This window comes from Malassezia japonica, chromosome 9 (genome assembly GCF_029542785.1).
Source record: "Malassezia japonica chromosome 9, complete sequence".
Classification (NCBI taxonomy): domain Eukaryota; kingdom Fungi; phylum Basidiomycota; class Malasseziomycetes; order Malasseziales; family Malasseziaceae; genus Malassezia; species Malassezia japonica.
In genome coordinates this window covers 356,613-372,621 of record NC_083378.1, presented here as the reverse complement: position 1 = coordinate 372,621, position 16,009 = coordinate 356,613, and the positions used below count along the sequence as shown (strand labels likewise).

Genomic DNA, 16,009 nt, shown 5'->3' with positions numbered 1-16,009 from the left:
AACTTCTACGGCGCGAAGACGCTCAGCTCAATGCATGCACGGCTGCATGCACGCTTGTCAGCTGAAATTAAGGTCACCACGTGCGCTTCATTCGGACGACACGTGAAAATAATTCCGTCCAACACAACAACACCGCGTGGCGCCATGGAGATGGCCATGGCGCAGGGCGCGACGCCAGGCACGCCGAAGCGCGCGGGGACCGTGCCAGATACGGACGCGAGTCCGCTGCCGACTCCGCCGCGGATAAGTCATATCTATAGCGCGGACAATGCGTCCGGCGCGGCCGCGCCGCCGCCTCCGCCGCCGCCGCCGACCGACAGTCCGACACAGAAAGGCGCCGCGTTGGACGCGTGTGTGACGCCGGGGCCGCCGCCGGGATCGCGCACGCTGCGTGGCAGCCTGACGATGAGTACAGGTCCGCGCAGTGTGGGCAACAGCCTGCGCAAACTACGTACGTATTGAAGCTAATGCAGGCTCGACGGTCCGCTCGGCAAGTGCCCACACCCGGCCGCAGCGCGTGTTGCGGCACAAGTTTGAAGAGGACGAGCAGGAAGCGGGGGAAGTTGATGGAATTGCGGCTCATAATGCGCCTGCGACAGAGGCAGGAACGACAGAGCCCGCCAAGGCAGCCAAAGAGCCTGCCGAGACCGACGCGCCGAACGAGCCCGATACAGCGAGCACGTCTACGGATCCTGCACACGCCACACTGCGCCTCAAGCCGACCGATATCCCCGAGATTCCCGCATTCCGTGCTCCAAAAACGCCTACAGAGCCCAAGGCCTCGGCCATGCACGAGATCCTTGCTGCGCCGATTCCGCTGCCCACGAATGAGCCGCGTGCAGGACTAGCGCGTGCGCCGCTGGCCGAGGTGCACAATCGTGCCGAGAAGCCGGCAGAGATGCAGGGCCGTGCGCCGCTGGCCGACGTACAGAATCGTGCTGCAGAGAAGCATGCGGCACTACGTGCCCCCGAAAAAGCCCCGGCCGTCACGCCGCTTCCCCCGCTTTCGTCGCAACCCCCCCCCGCGGCCTCGCCGGACCTGGAGAACGACTATCTGCAGCGGATGCTAAGCGAAGCAGAGCGCCAGGGCCGTGCCAACTATACCCCCCCCATGGGTCAGAAGCCGATGGCGAAAGAGACGACCTTTCGTGGCTGCCGCTTCCTCAAAGTGCGGCGAGCCGGCGAAGGTGGTTTCTCGACCGTATGGCAAGTGCGTGGCCCCCTTGCGATCCCTGCCGCGGTTGCCGGCGAGGAAGGTGTCCGTATGGAAGAGATCGACGAGGCGCACCAAGGCTACTTTGCGATGAAGCAAGTATCCCTTCGCCGTCTGGAGCCCGAGTCGCGCGACGAGCTGGTGCAAGAAGCGCAGCTGCTAGAGCAGCTTGCGCAGCGCCCCGGCAACGAGCGCTATATCCTGCGGTACTTTGGCCACCGCCTCAACAAAGACACGCTAAAAATTGTACGTCTATGCACTCACACAGCTCCTGGAACTCGGCGAGATGGACTTTGCGCACGTCCTCAAAGCACATGCCCCCCTCGGCCACGCCCAGATCTGCGACTACTGGCGGCAGATGCTCGAGGCGGTGCACTTTATCCACGAAGAAGGCAACCTCGTGCACACCGACCTCAAGCCCGCCAACTTTCTCGTGGTCGGCAACCGCCTGAAGCTGATCGACTTTGGCATTGCGCAAAAGATCCCGCTCGGCACGATCCACATTTCGCGCGACGCGATTGTCGGCACGCCCAACTACATGGCGCCCGAGGCGATCAAGATGGCCAAGGCGCATGGCCGCCGCGTCTACAAAGCCGGCAAAGCCAGCGACGTGTGGTCGCTGGGATGTATATTGTACCAAATGGTCTATGGCCGCCCTCCTTTTGACCGCCTGCCTGCGGACCGCAAGTTGGACGCGATTATCGATCCGAAGCACACGATCGCATTCCCCCCACACCGCGTCCTCGATGATCCAAGCTCTCCCCGCGTCGATCCGCTGCTGATCCGGACGATGCAAGCGACGTTGCGCTACGACGCACAGCAGCGTGCACAGATCCCCGAGTTGCTGCACGACCCCCTCATTTCGACCTACCTCGAAGAAACGGTGACTATATCCCGCCAGAAGCTCCGCGAACTCGTGGTGCGTCTGCGGATGCACGCCCTCCAAGGCGACCTGACCGAGGCCAACGCCGTGGAGCGCGCCGATGTCCTCTTCCGCAACCTCGCCGATTCTAGCACGTGACCTGCGCACGGCCACACCCGCTGTGATCACGATGGCGCCGCGGGAGAAGGCCCGTGGGCACCGCGTGCTCATCGCCGCGTTTGTGCTCCCAGATACTGTAGAATTTAGGGCAGATGAGAAAGGCTCGTCGGAGGAGACATCCGGGCCTCTTTCCGCGCCGTCGTCGCCCGTGCCCCGGCCCGCGAATACGCAGCATCTGGCCGACATGCTCTCGACGCGGCTCCAGATCGCAGTGAATCAGCAAGAGACGCGTGCTGCATCGCCGCGCAACAACCTGCCGCACCTCGGAAGTGCATCAAACTCGCGGCACTCCTCATTCACGCAGCGCGAGCGCGTCAGCATGGCCGAGCTGATGGCCGAAGCTTCCGGCTCCGGCACGGCGTACCTGCAGCCGGCCGGCTCGGCGATTGCGAGTACGCCCCCGTCGCCGAACGCGCAAGACATAACGTTTGATGCGCGCGGCGCCCTGGACGCGCGCCCGGGTCCCGGGACCATGTCCGACCACGGCCGCCGCGCCAGCCAGCAGTCGGCGGACCCTGCGCGGATACAGCGCAGCCGGCGCAACAGCGGCAACACGGGCCTGCCGCAGTTCCTCACGCCGCTGGGGCCGAAGCCGTCGGTCTCGCCACATGGGCCGCCCCAGCGCTCGCCGACGCCGCACGGCGTGCGCGACATGAAATCGACGCCGCCGGCGAGCATCATTTCCGACATGGCCGCGAAGCAAAACTCGCAGTCGACCGCCGTGACGCCCGCACCACAGGAGCAGAACCCGTTCGGGGCCGGGGTCGTGACGCCGATGCCCCCCGGCTCGCACGGCCCACGCACCAACTCGACACCGCTCCTGATGGAGCGCCCGGAGCTTGCTTCGGGGTGGACCAATGCCCAGGACGAAGGCGACGCAACGCTGCGGCCGCCCGAGCACCTGCGTGGTTCGAGCTCGGCGCCGAGCAAGCCCGGCAAGGCGCTCGTGCCCAAGTGCGAGGCGCCGGTGCCGGTGCGGGCGCAGAGCGGGCTGCAGGTCCTGCCGAGCGGCCGCGTGACGGTGAGCAACAAGCCCACGCCCGACATTGTGCCGGACACGGTCAACGTGAAGCGCCCGCGCAACGAGCCGGGCGAGACGACCGCCTCGGGCACGATCCACCGCCGCGGCTCGCTGTTGCGGCGCTCAACGCAGCGTGCGCCGTCGATGCGCTCGCGCAGCTCGTCGCATGCGTACCGCGGGCCGCAAGAAAGCGAGGAGAGCGCCGTTCCCTTTGACTTTGTGCCGAATCCCGGCGCAAACTACGGGCTGATCAATGCGGTGAACAGCGTCGGGGACGAGCGCCTGCCGAACGGCAAGCTGTACGTTGGCACGCTCGGCATCGAGATGAACTGGATCCCCGAGTCATTGCGTACCAAAATCGACCACCGCGCGCGTGTCGAGCACGACTGCGTGCCGGTGTGGCTCAAGGACGAAGACTACGTGAGCAGCTACCACCACTATTGCAAGCAGATCCTCTGGCCCACCTTTCATTACACGCTGCCCAGTGCACAGGGTCTGCAGTCGGAGCACCGCGCGTTCCGCGCGTATGTCGAGGTGAACCGGCGCTTTGCCGAGCGCATCGTCGAGGTGTACGAGGAAGGCGACGTGGTATGGGTGCAGGATTACCATCTGCTGCTGGTGCCACACATGGTGCGCGAGCGGCTTCCCCATGCGACGATCGGCCTCTTTGTCCACATTGCCTTTCCTTCGAGCGAAATCTTCCGGTGCCTGAGCATGCGCGAGGTGCTGCTGCGTGGCATGCTTGGCGCGGACCTCGTCGGGTTCCAGACGCACAACTTCTGCCGGCACTTTCGGCAGACGGTCAGCCGCATCCTGCAGCTGGAAGCGACGCCGCGCGGCATCCAACTGCGCCGTGCGTTTGTCACCGTCGCTCCGTTCCCGATCGGAATCGATGTGCGTACGCTGAACCGCAAGCGCGAGAACCCCGAGGTGATGGAGTGGGTCGAGCGCCTCGAGGAGCGATTCGCCGGCAAGCACGTCATTGTCGGTCGCGACAAGCTCGACTGGATCAAGGGCGTGCGCGAGAAGCTCCTTGCCTTTGAGGTGTTTCTCGACGAGCACCCCGAGTGGGTCGGCCGCGTGGTCCTCGTGCAGGTCGCGCTTGCGACCGTGCAAGAAAACAAGGAAGTGGGCGAGGCGACGGACATTGTCGCGCGCATCAACCGCAAGCACAGCTCGCTGATGTACCAGCCGGTGGTCTTTTTGCATGTGCAAGAGTTGACCTTTTCGCAGTACCTCGCGCTGCTGACCATGGCCGATGTCTTCCTTGCGACGAGTCTGCGCGAAGGCATGAACCTCACGTCGCACGAGTACGTCATCGCGCAAGAGTCGCGCAAGCGCCCCTTGATCCTCTCCGAGTTTACCGGAACCTATTCTGCGCTGCGTGCGTGCATCGGGATCAACCCCTGGAATACCCGCCAAGTCGCCGGCGCGATCTACCAGGCGCTCACGATGCAAGAAGAGGAGCGCGAGCAGCGCTGGTACGATCTGCACCGCACCGTCGTCACGCAGACGGCGCAGCACTGGATCACGTCGGTGCTGAGCCAGCTCGAGCGTGCGCACCAGCAGCAGCCGAGCATCGAAAATGTCTTTATCCCCCGCCTGGAGATTGCGCAGCTCGTGTCCGAGTGGCGTGCGTCGCGCTCGCGCATGATTCTCGTGGACCTGGAGCAGACGCTGGTGCTCGAGGACCCGGTCGAGGTGCACATGCACGGCTTCCGCCCCCAGCCCGCGCTCGTGTGCCTGCTCAAGCGCCTGACGAGCGACCGCCGAAACTATGTGTACTTGCTGAGCGGCAAAGGCACCGTGGCGCTCGACCGCATCGCCGCGCAGGTCCCCGAGGTGGGCCTCGTGGCGGAGAATGGGTGCTTTGTGCGGCACTGTGCGTCGCCGACGTGGATCTCGCTCGTGGACGGCTTCAACCTCGAGTGGCGGAAGCCCGTGCTCGAGATCCTTGCGTACTTTACCGAGCGCACGCCCGGCTCCTGGATCGAGGAGCGCCAGGCGTCGGTCTCGTGGCACTTTAACGAGCGCACCGAGGCCGAGACCGGCGCCGATCGCCAGTGGGCGCACCGCCAGGCGGCCGAGGTCCAGAGTCTGATCTACGATTCGCTCGGCGAGCGCTTCTCGATCCGGATTCTGCACAGCTCGACGCGCTTCAACATCATGCCGAAAAACGTGAGCCGCACCTCGGCAGTGCAGTACATTCTCTCGCTCGACGCGATGGGCGCGCTCCCCCCCCGGCCCACGCAGGACGCCGGCAAAGACATGTTTTCGTTTGTGCTGCAGATCGGCAAGGACGAGCACCTGATTTCGTACCTCAACCAGCTCGACCTGACGTTTGCGCCGCGGACGTGCACGACGACCGAGTCGTCCGGCAAGCCGAACTCTGACGCGTCGTACCACCTCGCGCCTGGCGCCGACGTGCTCGCGGCGCTCGAGGAGATTGTCGATTTACGTATGCGCGACCTCAAGTGGGGCGGCCCCGCGATGCTCGATGTATAAGATAGCGATGTACAACGTGATGCCTACTACAGCGACCGGCGATCGGTCATGACGCGCATGATGCAGCCCGTGCCCGCGACTTGCGTCAGCTTTTCGTGCCAGCCGAGGAGCACGGCGCAGTTGATGCCCTCTGCCGCACCCGCGCGCGTGCCGCCGAGCGCAAGGCCCTTGTAGAGGTATTTCATCAGCGTGTCCTTTTCCTGCAGATCGAGGCCCTTGACCGCCGCGGGAATGTCGGACGAGCGCGTAGCATTCAGGATCTCGAGAAGCAGCGCAAATGTCACACGCTTCGCCTCGTCCGCATGCGTACCGCTCGGCGCGTCGCGCAGCACCTCGCCGAGAGCACCTCCGATATCGTTGCTGGGTGAGTATGATGCGACGACCTACCTCGCCAGGCGCGAGCGCACGCCGTTCTGCTTTCCTTGTGCGATGCTCAGAAGCTCCTGTGCGGACCTCTGGTCGTCCACAACAAGGTCCGTGGCGCGCAGCGCCTCTTCGTCGTACTGGTCCACGTCCAGCGCCCGGAAGTCGCTCATGGTGGAAGGCAGCGGCGCACGGTCGGTCACGTGGGGTCCCGGACCACGTGGTGGCCCGCCGCGCCTGCGCCGACGCGGAGACGACGCTGACACGGACGTGACGCGGGAGGAACATCGACAATCTGTAATGTCCTACCGCCCCCAAGATGCGTCGGACCCGTATACATTAGCGCCATCGCGTCCTGCGCCTGCGCCCCCGTCATTTGGGCGCGGCAACGGCGATGCGTACGCTGACCTGCCTGGCTCGCCGGCGATGAGCAGTGCCCCGTACAGCCCCCGGCTCGGCAGCGGGGCAGCGGGCACCTTGCACCCCAGCCCTGCAATGAGCGGCGCAAGCCCGAATGCGACGAGCATTCTGCGCAAGGGGTACGTGAGCGTCAAGGAAGACGGCCTGCGGAGCTGGATCTGGAGCAAGAAATGGCTGGTGCTCCGCGACACGACACTCCTCTTTCACAAGAACGAGTCGACATATCAGGCGTCGACGATCATTATACTGCGCGACGTGACCAACGTGAGCCGCACCGACTTGAAGCCGTACTGCATCGAGATCGAGACCAAGGACAAGACGTACTTTTTGCAGCTCAAGAGCGACGACGAGCTCTATGCGTGGATGGACGACATCTACCACCGCACGCCGCTCGGCGCCTCGTCGCCGACCGACTTTGTGCACCAGGTGCACGTCGGCTTCGACCCGGTCAGCGGCTCGTTTACCGGCCTGCCAGAGCAGTGGACCAAGCTGCTGACCAAGTCGGCCATTACCAAGGAAGACTACGCCAAGAACCCTCAGGCAGTGCTCGACGTGCTCGAGTTCTACACCGACATCCAGAAGGGGCAGCGCGACGACTTCGGCCTGGGGTCACCCACGATGAACATCCACCCCGGATCGTCGGGGCGCACGGCAATGAACAGCGTCGACACGCCGTACGCTGCGCACCCCACGATGCATGCGCAGCTCAAGCCCGCGCCGATGCCGTTCGACGCGTACGACCCCCGCCGTGCGCCGCCACCCGCACCGGTGCCGAGCCGTGTCGCACCACCTGCGCCGTCGCCGAGTCTCGCGAAGCAGACACCGCTTCCTGCGCTGCCCGGCATGGATGATGGCACCGCCGCGATGCTCCCGCCGCACACGCCAGACACGAGCCACCAGACAGAGAGCGATACCAGCAACCTGTCCTTTATGGCGCAGTCGATGCGCCTCTCGGACGAGCATCTCCAGCGCCAGCTCCAGGAGCGCGAAGAGCAGCGTGAGCGCCAGCGGATCCAGCAGCAGCAGCAGCAGCAGCGCGAGCAGCAGCAGCGCGTCGCCGCCGCCGCCGAGCGCCAGCGTATCGAGGCCGCGATGGCGCAGCAGCACCATCACCAGCAGCAGCAGCACCACCACCAGCAGCAGCAGCAACAGCAACAGCAGCAGAGCTACGCCTCGCCGCAGATGGCGTCGCCCGTGATGCCGTCGATGCCCGCCGCGCCGCGCCCCACTCAGCCGCAATCAGCCGCGGATGCGTACCAGCGCCCGGCGGCAGATGTGCCGCTGCGGCAGCAGTCGACGCGCCCCAGCCAGGTGCCCGGCAGGGAGCCTGCGCCGACGTCGGCGCGCATTGTGGACAAGCGCATCAGCACGCTCACCGAGGGCCAGATTATGGATATGCTGCGCAGCGTCGTGAGCCGCGAGGACCCCAATCTGCTCTACAGCAAGGTCAAAAAGATTGGGCAAGGCGCGTCTGGCAGTGTGTACGTCGCGAAAGCGCTTGCGACAGGCCAGCGTGTCGCGATCAAGGCCATGGACCTTGCGCACCAGCCGCGAAAAGAGCTGATTATCAACGAGATCCTTGTGATGAAAGAGTCGCAGCACCCCAACATTGTCAACTTCCTCAACTCCTTCCTGGTCCGCGACTCGGACCTGTGGGTGGTGATGGAGTTTATGGAGGGCGGTGCGCTAACCGATGTGATCGACAACAATACACTGGAGGAGGAGCAGATTGCTGCGATCTCGCTCGAGACATGCAAAGGGCTGGAGCATTTGCACAACCAAAACATTATCCACCGCGACATCAAGAGCGACAATATTCTGCTGAACAACTTGGGCCAGGTGAAGATCACCGACTTTGGCTTCTGTGCGAAGCTGACGGACCAAAAGAGCAAGCGTGCGACCATGGTCGGCACGCCCTACTGGATGGCGCCCGAGGTGGTGAAGCAGAAAGAGTACGGGGCCAAGGTCGACATTTGGTCCCTGGGTATTATGGCGATCGAGATGATCGAGAACGAGCCGCCGTACCTGGACGAAGAACCACTCAAGGCGCTCTACATGATCGCCACGAACGGCACACCCACACTCAAAAAGCCCGAAAAGCTCTCGCGCGAGCTCAAGGGCTTCCTCGCAGTGTGCCTGTGCGCCGACGTCAAGAGCCGTGCCACGGCGGACGAGCTCTTGCAGCACGAGTTCCTGCGCAAGGCGTGCCCGATCTCGGAGCTGCCGCGGCTACTCCACTTCCGGAACAAGGAGCGATAGAGAAAGGTAGCATTGTACATGGCCTACTTATCCAGCTGCTGGTCGTTGGGGTTCGCGCCGTCCTCTTCGTCCGGCCACGCCTCGTCCCGAATGTAGGCACAAATGACCATGCGCCCGCCAAACTGGCGGCCTGCAATGGCCTGCAGCGCCGCGGTGCACTGCGCCTCGGTCGCGTACTGCACATAGACACGGCCGACGCCCCGGCGCTCCTTGGCGGCGCCCGCGCCGGGGTTGGCGTCGAGGCGCTCCTTCCACGAGCGCGACGCCTCGCTCTGCATCGTCGAGTACGGCCGGGGAATGCGGACGTCGGTAATCGTGCCGTACTTGACGCACTCCTCGCGTACGTCCTCCAGAATGTCTTGGTACTCTTGGTCGTCTTCGAGCTCTTCGGGCGCGACCATGTTGAGCATCGTCATGGCCTTGGTCGGCGTCTCGGACGTCTCTTGCACGTCCTCCTCCTCGTCCTGCTCGGGCATGGCGCGCTTCACGACCAGGCGTTGCTCGCCGACCAGCAGGCCATTGAGACCCTCGCAGGCAATGTGCGTCATCGTCTCGTCAAAGAACTCGCAAAAGGCGATTCCGCGCGAGTTGCCCGCACGGTCGAGCAGCAGATCAAAGTGGCGCAGCTCGCCAAAGGCCTTGAGCAGCTCCGTGACCTGGTCGGCATTGAGGAACGTGGGAATGCTGCCGACGTACAGCTTGTTGGGGCCGTCGGGCACGGTCGTGTGCAGCGAACGGATCGTCGCATAGGACGTGTCCGTGCCGCTGTAGTCGTCCGGACGCTCGAGGTGCAGCGCGCTGCGCTGGAACTCGGTGCCTTCGAGGAACATGGCGTTTGTCGCGTCGTCCGGGTGCCGGAACTCGACCATCGCATAGTTGCGCTCGGGGTACACCTCTGCCCGCAGGCACGGCTCCGTGCCGAGACTCGCGACAATCTTCTTTTCCGTCATGGTCTGGTTGAAAAAGTCGCGCAGCGTCGCGTCGGACATGTCGGTGGTGATGCCCGACACGTCGAGGCGGCGCAGCTTTTGGTGCTTTTTGGCATTGTACAGCGCTGCGGCAAGGAGCGGGTCCATGCGCGACTGCAGCACGCTCGGCGGCACCGTCTCGTCGAGCCCTTCAGCGGTGATCGCGGCGACACTCGAGTTGACAGGCGCGCCAAAGAAGCCGGTCGCCTTGGCCGAGATGGGATCCGTCTCTTCAAAGCCCTTGGGGATAATGTCCCACAGCGTACGCGCACGCACGCGCTCCGTCAGGCGCTTCGTTCCCGGCGGCGGGGGCGACATGCGCGGCCCAAAGCGCCGCCCGCCTCCGCCGCGGAACTCGTCGCGGCGGCGCGGCGGGTCGTCGCGGCGGCCGCGGAAGCGGTCGTCACGGTCGTGCGGTCCATCAAAGTCGCGGCGGTACCGTTTTTCGCTCTCAAAGTCGCCCTCGTGCGAGTACCGCTTACGCGAGCGGTACATGTCGGAATCCTGGAAGCCGCTCATGATTGTCGCAAAGCGTTCTGGCACGTGGCAACACGTGGCTTTTACCACGACAGCGGCGGGGTCGATGGAAGGCAGCCGGGCGACGACGCAATGGGTCGAGTACAAGACGCCACAAGGGCGGCCGTACTGGTACCATACTGGGGAGAAGAAGAGTGTGTGGTTTAAGCCGGACGAGCTCAAGTCCGCGCGCGAGCGTGCGATGGACCAGACGCCGTGGCGCGAGTACAAGTCGGGCGACCGCAGCTACTACGTGAACAAAGACACGAAGCAGTCGACGTGGACCATTCCGCTCGACCTCAAGGTGCTGCTTGATACCATCCCCGACGAGCCTTCGGCACTGGTGCCTCTCAAGGCGCCCGCGAGCCCGCACGCAGCGCCGAGCAACTCGCCCGGGAGCCCGGCGGTGGTGAGCAATGCCGCGACGCCGTACGTGAGCACGCCGAACACGGGCAGTGCGTCGCCGATGGCCGTCGGTGTGCGTGCGACGCCGCGCCCGATGGCATCCGGCGGCTTTTTGCCCGTCTTTTCCAACGCAAGCGAGGCGGAGCTGGCGTTTATGAAGATGCTGCGCGACAAGGGCGTCGACGAGACGTGGACGTGGGAGCAGGCGATTCGCGAAATCGTCACCGAGCCCATGTACAAAGCGTTCAAGACGCTGGCCGAGCGCAAGGCCGTCTTTACCAAGTACGTCGACCGCCTGCGCCAGATGCGCGCCGAAGAGCGCACGGAAAAAGAAGCGTCGATCCGGCCTGCGATGGTCAAGACGCTCGCGCAAAACGGCGGCCTGAAGCCGTACGCGTCGTTCGCGACGTTCAAGAAAAAGCTCTCGGCCTACTCCTTCTGGGAGGACCTCGAGGGCGACGAGGAGCTCGCGATGCACCTCTATGAATCCATCCGCAAAGACGCGCGTGACAGGCACGATGCTGCCGAGCAGAGCGCGCGCGAGCGCAGCCATGCATCGCTTGCAGCGTTCCTCAAGACCATCGATATGGAGGCGACGACGCGCTGGCGCGACGCGCACCGCACGATCGTCGAGTCGAACGAGTACAAAGAGGACAAGCAGCTGCAGGCCATGTCCACGCAAGAGATGCTCTCCGTCTTTCAAGAGCACATGAAAGAGATCGAGGCGCAGGCGCAGTCGGTCCTCGACGAAGAAAAGCGCAAGCGCGCCCGTGCCGGCCGCCTCGCCCGCGACGGTTTCCGCGAGCTGCTCCAGGAGCAGATCGCCCAAGGCGCCATGACCGCACGCAGCACCTGGGCGGCATTCGTGCCCAAGATCCGCGACGATGCGCGGCTGCAGGCGCTTCTTCCCATCCCCGGCTCCACGCCGCAGCAGCTCTTTTATGACGCGCTCGACGAGCTCGAGCGTGGCTTTGCTAAGCACATGAAGAGCGTCCAGGAGCATCTGCAGCGCCATCCGATCACCATCGACGAGGCGCACTGGCCCGCGTTCCTCGCGGCGCTGCACGCGGACGACGCGCCGCCGGCCATCCAGTCGCTCCCCGAGCACGAGGTGCGCGAGCTCTTTGACGAGCTGCTCTACCAGTCCCAGCGCGACGCCCGCGACGCGCGGCGGCGCACCGAGCGCCGTCTGCGCCACCACGTGGACGATCTGCGCTACGCTATGAAAAAGGTCGTGCCCCCCCTCGACATTGACGCGAGCTATGAGGTGGTCCGGCCGCGCCTCGAGACGTTGCCCGAGTGGCAGGAGCTGCAGCGCGTCGACGCGAGCGGCGACGCGGCGCGGGGCGCATGGGACAAGTTTGCGCGCCGCGAGCACGAGAAGCGCCACGACACCCGCGTCAGGACCGACTACCGCGACCTGGACGATACCAGCGAGGAGCGCAAGCGCAAAGACGCCCCGTCCGCCCTCGAGCCCCCCCCCGATGCGCCGCAGGACCCCCGCGCGGTGCGGCGGCGCATGCGCTACGACCCCGATCCATAGCCACGTGTGCTGATGTCAGCACGTGCAATCTTTTTCGAGCACCCGGGAATCCCTCGTCCATCATGAGCCAAGAAGAAGGTGCCGTGATCGGCATCAACCTCGGCAACACATACGGTAGCATTGCCTGCATCAACCAGCATGGCCGCGCTGATGTAATTGCGAACGAGAACGGTGAGCGTCAGATTGCGACGCGCATTGCGTTCAACGGCGACCAGGTGTACACCGGCAACGAGGCGACGCCGCAGCTGGTGCGCAACGCGCCCAACGTCATCGACGGTTTCGTGAACCTCGTCGGCCGCAAGTACTCGGAGCTTGGCGAGGACGACCTGAAGCGCAAGTCGTCGACCGTGCTCGACATCAACGACACTCCCTCTTTCAAGGTCGAGATCGACGGCAAGGAAACTACTCTCTCTGCGCACGACGTCCTGGTGCGCTTCATTGGCGTGCTGTACGACGCCGCGAAGGACTTCATGTCGGGTGTCCCGATCGTCGGTGCGGTGCTTAGCGTGCCGATCTGGTTCAACGACGCCCAGATCAAGGCGCTCGAGACGGCGGCTGCCGACGCCGGCCTCAAGGTGCTCCAGGTGATCCCGGCGGCGGCGGCGGCGCTTGTCGCCTACGGCCTCACGTCGCCCAGCGACGCGGGCGACCTCCCGGCACACCCCGACGGCGAGCAGGGCGAGCCGTACGCCCCGGAAAAGACGCTCGACCGCAACGTGGTCGTGGTCGACTTTGGTGGCTCGTCGCTCGACGTGACGGTCGTCGCTGCGCGCGCCGGTCTCTATTCGGTGCTTGCCTACGAGCACGACAAGTCGCTCGGCGGCCGCGCGCTCGACGACCTCCTCGTGCAGTACTTTGCCAAGGAGTTCACCAAAAAGACCAAGATTACCATTGGCGAGCAGGATGCGCGTGCGTGGGCCAAGCTGCGCAACGAGGCCGAGGTCTCGAAGCGCTCGCTCAGCGCGAGCAACTCGGCGCAGTGCTCGGTCGAGTCGCTCGCCGAGGGCGTCGACTTTAGCGGCAGCGTGAACCGCATGCGCTTCAACATGCTCGCGGGCGACATTTACCAGCGCGCGCAGAGCATCGTGACCAAGGCGCTCGACGCTGCGAAGCTCGACGCGAGCCAGGTCGACGAGGTGGTGCTCGCGGGTGGCGCGGCGCGCCTCACCGGCCTCGCCGAGCAGCTCTCGCTGCTCTTTGCCGAGGACAGCGCCACGCACATCACCCAGTCCATCGACTCGGACCAGGTGATTGCGCGCGGCAACGCGATCTACGCGCAGGCGATTGTGCACGTCCCCAAGGACGCCGAGGAGCGCAAGTTTGTCGAGTCGCTCGCCAACACCCGCCTGGAGAACACCGACGCGCTGAGCGCCCCGGCGACCACGCGCCCGATTGGTGTCGTGCTCGACGCGCCGACTGGTGCGGACGCCGAGCGCGTCGAGAAGCACATCGTCGACAACCAGCTCTTTGTCACGGTGATTCCCGCGTCCACGCCGGTGCCTGCGCGCCGTGCGTTCCGCTTCCCGGTGGCCGCGGGCGCGACGTCGTCGCTGGTGCGCATCGCGCAAGGCACGCCGTCGGTGCGTGTCGACACCATCCAGCCCGAGCCGCTCGATGAGGAGGACGAGGAGGACGAGCCGCTGGAGCCCGAAGAGGTCAAGTCGGCCTACGTCAAGCCCGACGCGCAGCGGATAGTCGAGCTTGTCGTGCCCCACGCGAACTCGGCCAAGACCGTGACGGTGGAGCTGATCGTCCTGAGCGGCGGCCAGGTCACCGTCGAGGCCAAGGTCGACGACGCTGCGGACGTCGCTGCGAGCGCCAAGATTAGTGCGTAAGTAGCTTTCGTCTATGAATTAGGCAGCGTTCGCCTCCTTCTCTGCGTCGTCGGCGGGCGGCACGCTGTCGAGCGCCAGGCCCTCGGTCTCGCCGAGGATGATGGCGCGCAGCTGCTTGTACGCGCGGTCCAGATCATCGTTCACCACGACATAGTCAAACGCGTTCGGCTCGCGCGCAAACTGCAGCTCCTGGAGCGCCATCTTGAGACGCTGGCCGATCGCGTCCTGCGTGTCGGTCGCGCGGCCCTCGAGGCGCTCGCGCAGCACATTGTACGCGGGCGGCGAGAGGAAAATGTACACGGGGTTCAAATACGCGTGGTTCGCCTTGATGAGCTTCACGCCTTGCGCGTCAATGTCGAGAATCGCACGGCGGTGCGCGCCTTCGCTGACGTCCTGCACGGCCTTGGCGGTGGTGCCGTAGAGGTTGCCGCCAAACTCGGCGTGCTCCAGGAACGCGCCTTCAGACACGAGCTTCGTAAAGGCGTCTCGCGTGACAAAGTGGTAGGACGTGCCGTCGACTTCGCCCGGGCGCATCTTGCGCGTGGTGTCTGGGTGAGGCAGAATACGTACGGCTCACGCTAAAGCCAAACGACGTAGGAAACTCGTTAAAGAGACGCTTGATCAGCGTGCTCTTGCCCACGCCCGAAGGGCCACACAACACAATCGGACGGTTGCTCATCGACGCCATCCCTGTGCGAAGACCGCGCGCCAAAAGGTGGGCCATGGGGAAAGTGTCACGTGCACTCAGCGCGTCGGTGGCGCCTCTCTATCACCATGTCGGGACGTGGCAAGGGCGGCAAGGGCCTCGGCAAGGGCGGCGCGAAGCGCCACCGCAAGATTCTGCGCGACAACATCCAGGGTATCACCAAGCCCGCGATCCGCCGCCTCGCTCGCCGTGGCGGTGTGAAGCGTATCTCGGGCCTGATCTACGACGAGACGCGTGGCGTGCTCAAGCTCTTCCTCGAGAGCGTCATCCGCGACTCGGTGACCTACACCGAGCACGCGAAGCGCAAGACGGTCACTTCGCTCGACGTGATCTACGCGCTGAAGCGCCAGGGACGCACGCTGTACGGTGTACGTATCTATGCTAACCCAGTTCGGCGCCTAGTTTTTGTGGTAGCGGCTTTAGACTCGATTGATTACTCCTTGGGCTCCGCGTGTGCCGCAAAGGCTTTGTAGATGATCAGCGCGTCGACATACGCGTCGTGGAAGCCGCTCCCGTCAACATTCGGCAGGCGCAGCAGGCCCGCCTTGGGGACACGGCCCACGACCTCGAAGCCGAGGCGCTCCCAGATCTTGGCACTCGCCCGGTTCGTCTCGTACACGAGGTTAAAGACGCTCGCGAGGTAGCCCAGCGCGGGCGCCACGCGCAGATAGCTCCGGCCCAGCACCGAGCCGAGGCGCAGGCCGCGCGACGCAGTCGGCACCACGAAACCCGCGTTGCAGATGTGCGACGAGCGCCCGGGATAGTTTGGCTTCACATAGTAGTAGCCACCGAGCTGCGCGGGCCATGCGATCGTGCTCAAGAGGTCGTACAGCGAGGCGGAGCGCGACGCGTCCAGCACGTCGGCCAGCGCGACCTCGGAACCGTCCTCGCACGCGACCTTGGGCTCTACCAGGATGCCGACTACGACGTCGTACGCGAAAAAGTAGCCCTCAAACGCGTCGCGGTCCATCGTGCGCTCAAACGGGTAGGTATCGCCCTGCTCGATCGTCTCGTTAAAGTTGGCGCGCAGCGCCTCTTCCAGCGCGGGAGGGACCTTGCCGTCGGGCACATGCACACAGATCATGTGTGTGTACGTCTTGCCATCCTTCTCCGCGGGCTCCGCCAACGTGTAGAGGATCGGCGCGAGGGGCGCACTGCGCTCCCGCGGCTGCTGGCCGTAGGCGGACATGACCTCCACAATGCGAATTGGGCC

General features: G+C 64.8%; 10 protein-coding genes across 10 annotated transcripts; 6 read left to right on the top strand and 4 right to left on the bottom strand.

Moving 5' to 3' along the window:
* Positions 1–144: 144 nt before the first annotated feature.
* MPS1 (dual-specificity kinase) lies at positions 145–2,234 on the top strand (the record flags this gene model as incomplete). Its single annotated transcript, XM_060268210.1, has 3 exons — positions 145–451; positions 474–1,459; positions 1,482–2,234. 3 exons carry the CDS (start codon positions 145–147, stop codon positions 2,232–2,234), a joined length of 2,046 nt encoding a protein of 681 aa, XP_060124193.1.
* A 31-nt stretch (positions 2,235–2,265) lies between these two features.
* MJAP1_004292 (uncharacterized protein) lies at positions 2,266–5,781 on the top strand (the record flags this gene model as incomplete). The annotated part of the gene is made up of 1 exon (XM_060268209.1): positions 2,266–5,781. The coding sequence occupies one exon, from the start codon at positions 2,266–2,268 to the stop codon at positions 5,779–5,781; it is 3,516 nt and encodes a 1,171-aa protein (XP_060124192.1).
* A 26-nt stretch (positions 5,782–5,807) lies between these two features.
* ARC15 (arp2/3 complex subunit) lies at positions 5,808–6,317 on the bottom strand (the record flags this gene model as incomplete). Its single annotated transcript, XM_060268208.1, has 2 exons — positions 5,808–6,141; positions 6,169–6,317. The coding sequence occupies 2 exons, from the start codon at positions 6,315–6,317 to the stop codon at positions 5,808–5,810; spliced, it is 483 nt and encodes a 160-aa protein (XP_060124191.1).
* A 127-nt stretch (positions 6,318–6,444) lies between these two features.
* CLA4 (non-specific serine/threonine protein kinase) lies at positions 6,445–8,823 on the top strand (the record flags this gene model as incomplete). The annotated part of the gene is made up of 1 exon (XM_060268207.1): positions 6,445–8,823. One exon carries the CDS (start codon positions 6,445–6,447, stop codon positions 8,821–8,823), a length of 2,379 nt encoding a protein of 792 aa, XP_060124190.1.
* A 23-nt stretch (positions 8,824–8,846) lies between these two features.
* MJAP1_004289 (uncharacterized protein) lies at positions 8,847–10,310 on the bottom strand (the record flags this gene model as incomplete). The annotated part of the gene is made up of 1 exon (XM_060268206.1): positions 8,847–10,310. The coding sequence occupies one exon, from the start codon at positions 10,308–10,310 to the stop codon at positions 8,847–8,849; it is 1,464 nt and encodes a 487-aa protein (XP_060124189.1).
* Positions 10,311–10,374: 64 nt separating this feature from the next.
* Positions 10,375–12,255, top strand: PRP40 (U1 snRNP protein; the record flags this gene model as incomplete). Its single annotated transcript, XM_060268205.1, has 1 exon — positions 10,375–12,255. One exon carries the CDS (start codon positions 10,375–10,377, stop codon positions 12,253–12,255), a length of 1,881 nt encoding a protein of 626 aa, XP_060124188.1.
* A 62-nt stretch (positions 12,256–12,317) lies between these two features.
* On the top strand, positions 12,318–14,090 carry SSZ1 (Hsp70 protein that interacts with Zuo1p; the record flags this gene model as incomplete). The annotated part of the gene is made up of 1 exon (XM_060268204.1): positions 12,318–14,090. The coding sequence occupies one exon, from the start codon at positions 12,318–12,320 to the stop codon at positions 14,088–14,090; it is 1,773 nt and encodes a 590-aa protein (XP_060124187.1).
* Positions 14,091–14,108: 18 nt separating this feature from the next.
* GUK1 (guanylate kinase) lies at positions 14,109–14,778 on the bottom strand (the record flags this gene model as incomplete). The annotated part of the gene is made up of 2 exons (XM_060268203.1): positions 14,109–14,638; positions 14,661–14,778. 2 exons carry the CDS (start codon positions 14,776–14,778, stop codon positions 14,109–14,111), a joined length of 648 nt encoding a protein of 215 aa, XP_060124186.1.
* Positions 14,779–14,864: 86 nt separating this feature from the next.
* HHF1_2 (Histone H4) lies at positions 14,865–15,198 on the top strand (the record flags this gene model as incomplete). Its single annotated transcript, XM_060268202.1, has 2 exons — positions 14,865–15,164; positions 15,187–15,198. 2 exons carry the CDS (start codon positions 14,865–14,867, stop codon positions 15,196–15,198), a joined length of 312 nt encoding a protein of 103 aa, XP_060124185.1.
* A 31-nt stretch (positions 15,199–15,229) lies between these two features.
* On the bottom strand, positions 15,230–15,985 carry MJAP1_004284 (uncharacterized protein; the record flags this gene model as incomplete). Its single annotated transcript, XM_060268201.1, has 1 exon — positions 15,230–15,985. One exon carries the CDS (start codon positions 15,983–15,985, stop codon positions 15,230–15,232), a length of 756 nt encoding a protein of 251 aa, XP_060124184.1.
* Positions 15,986–16,009: the final 24 nt, after the last annotated feature.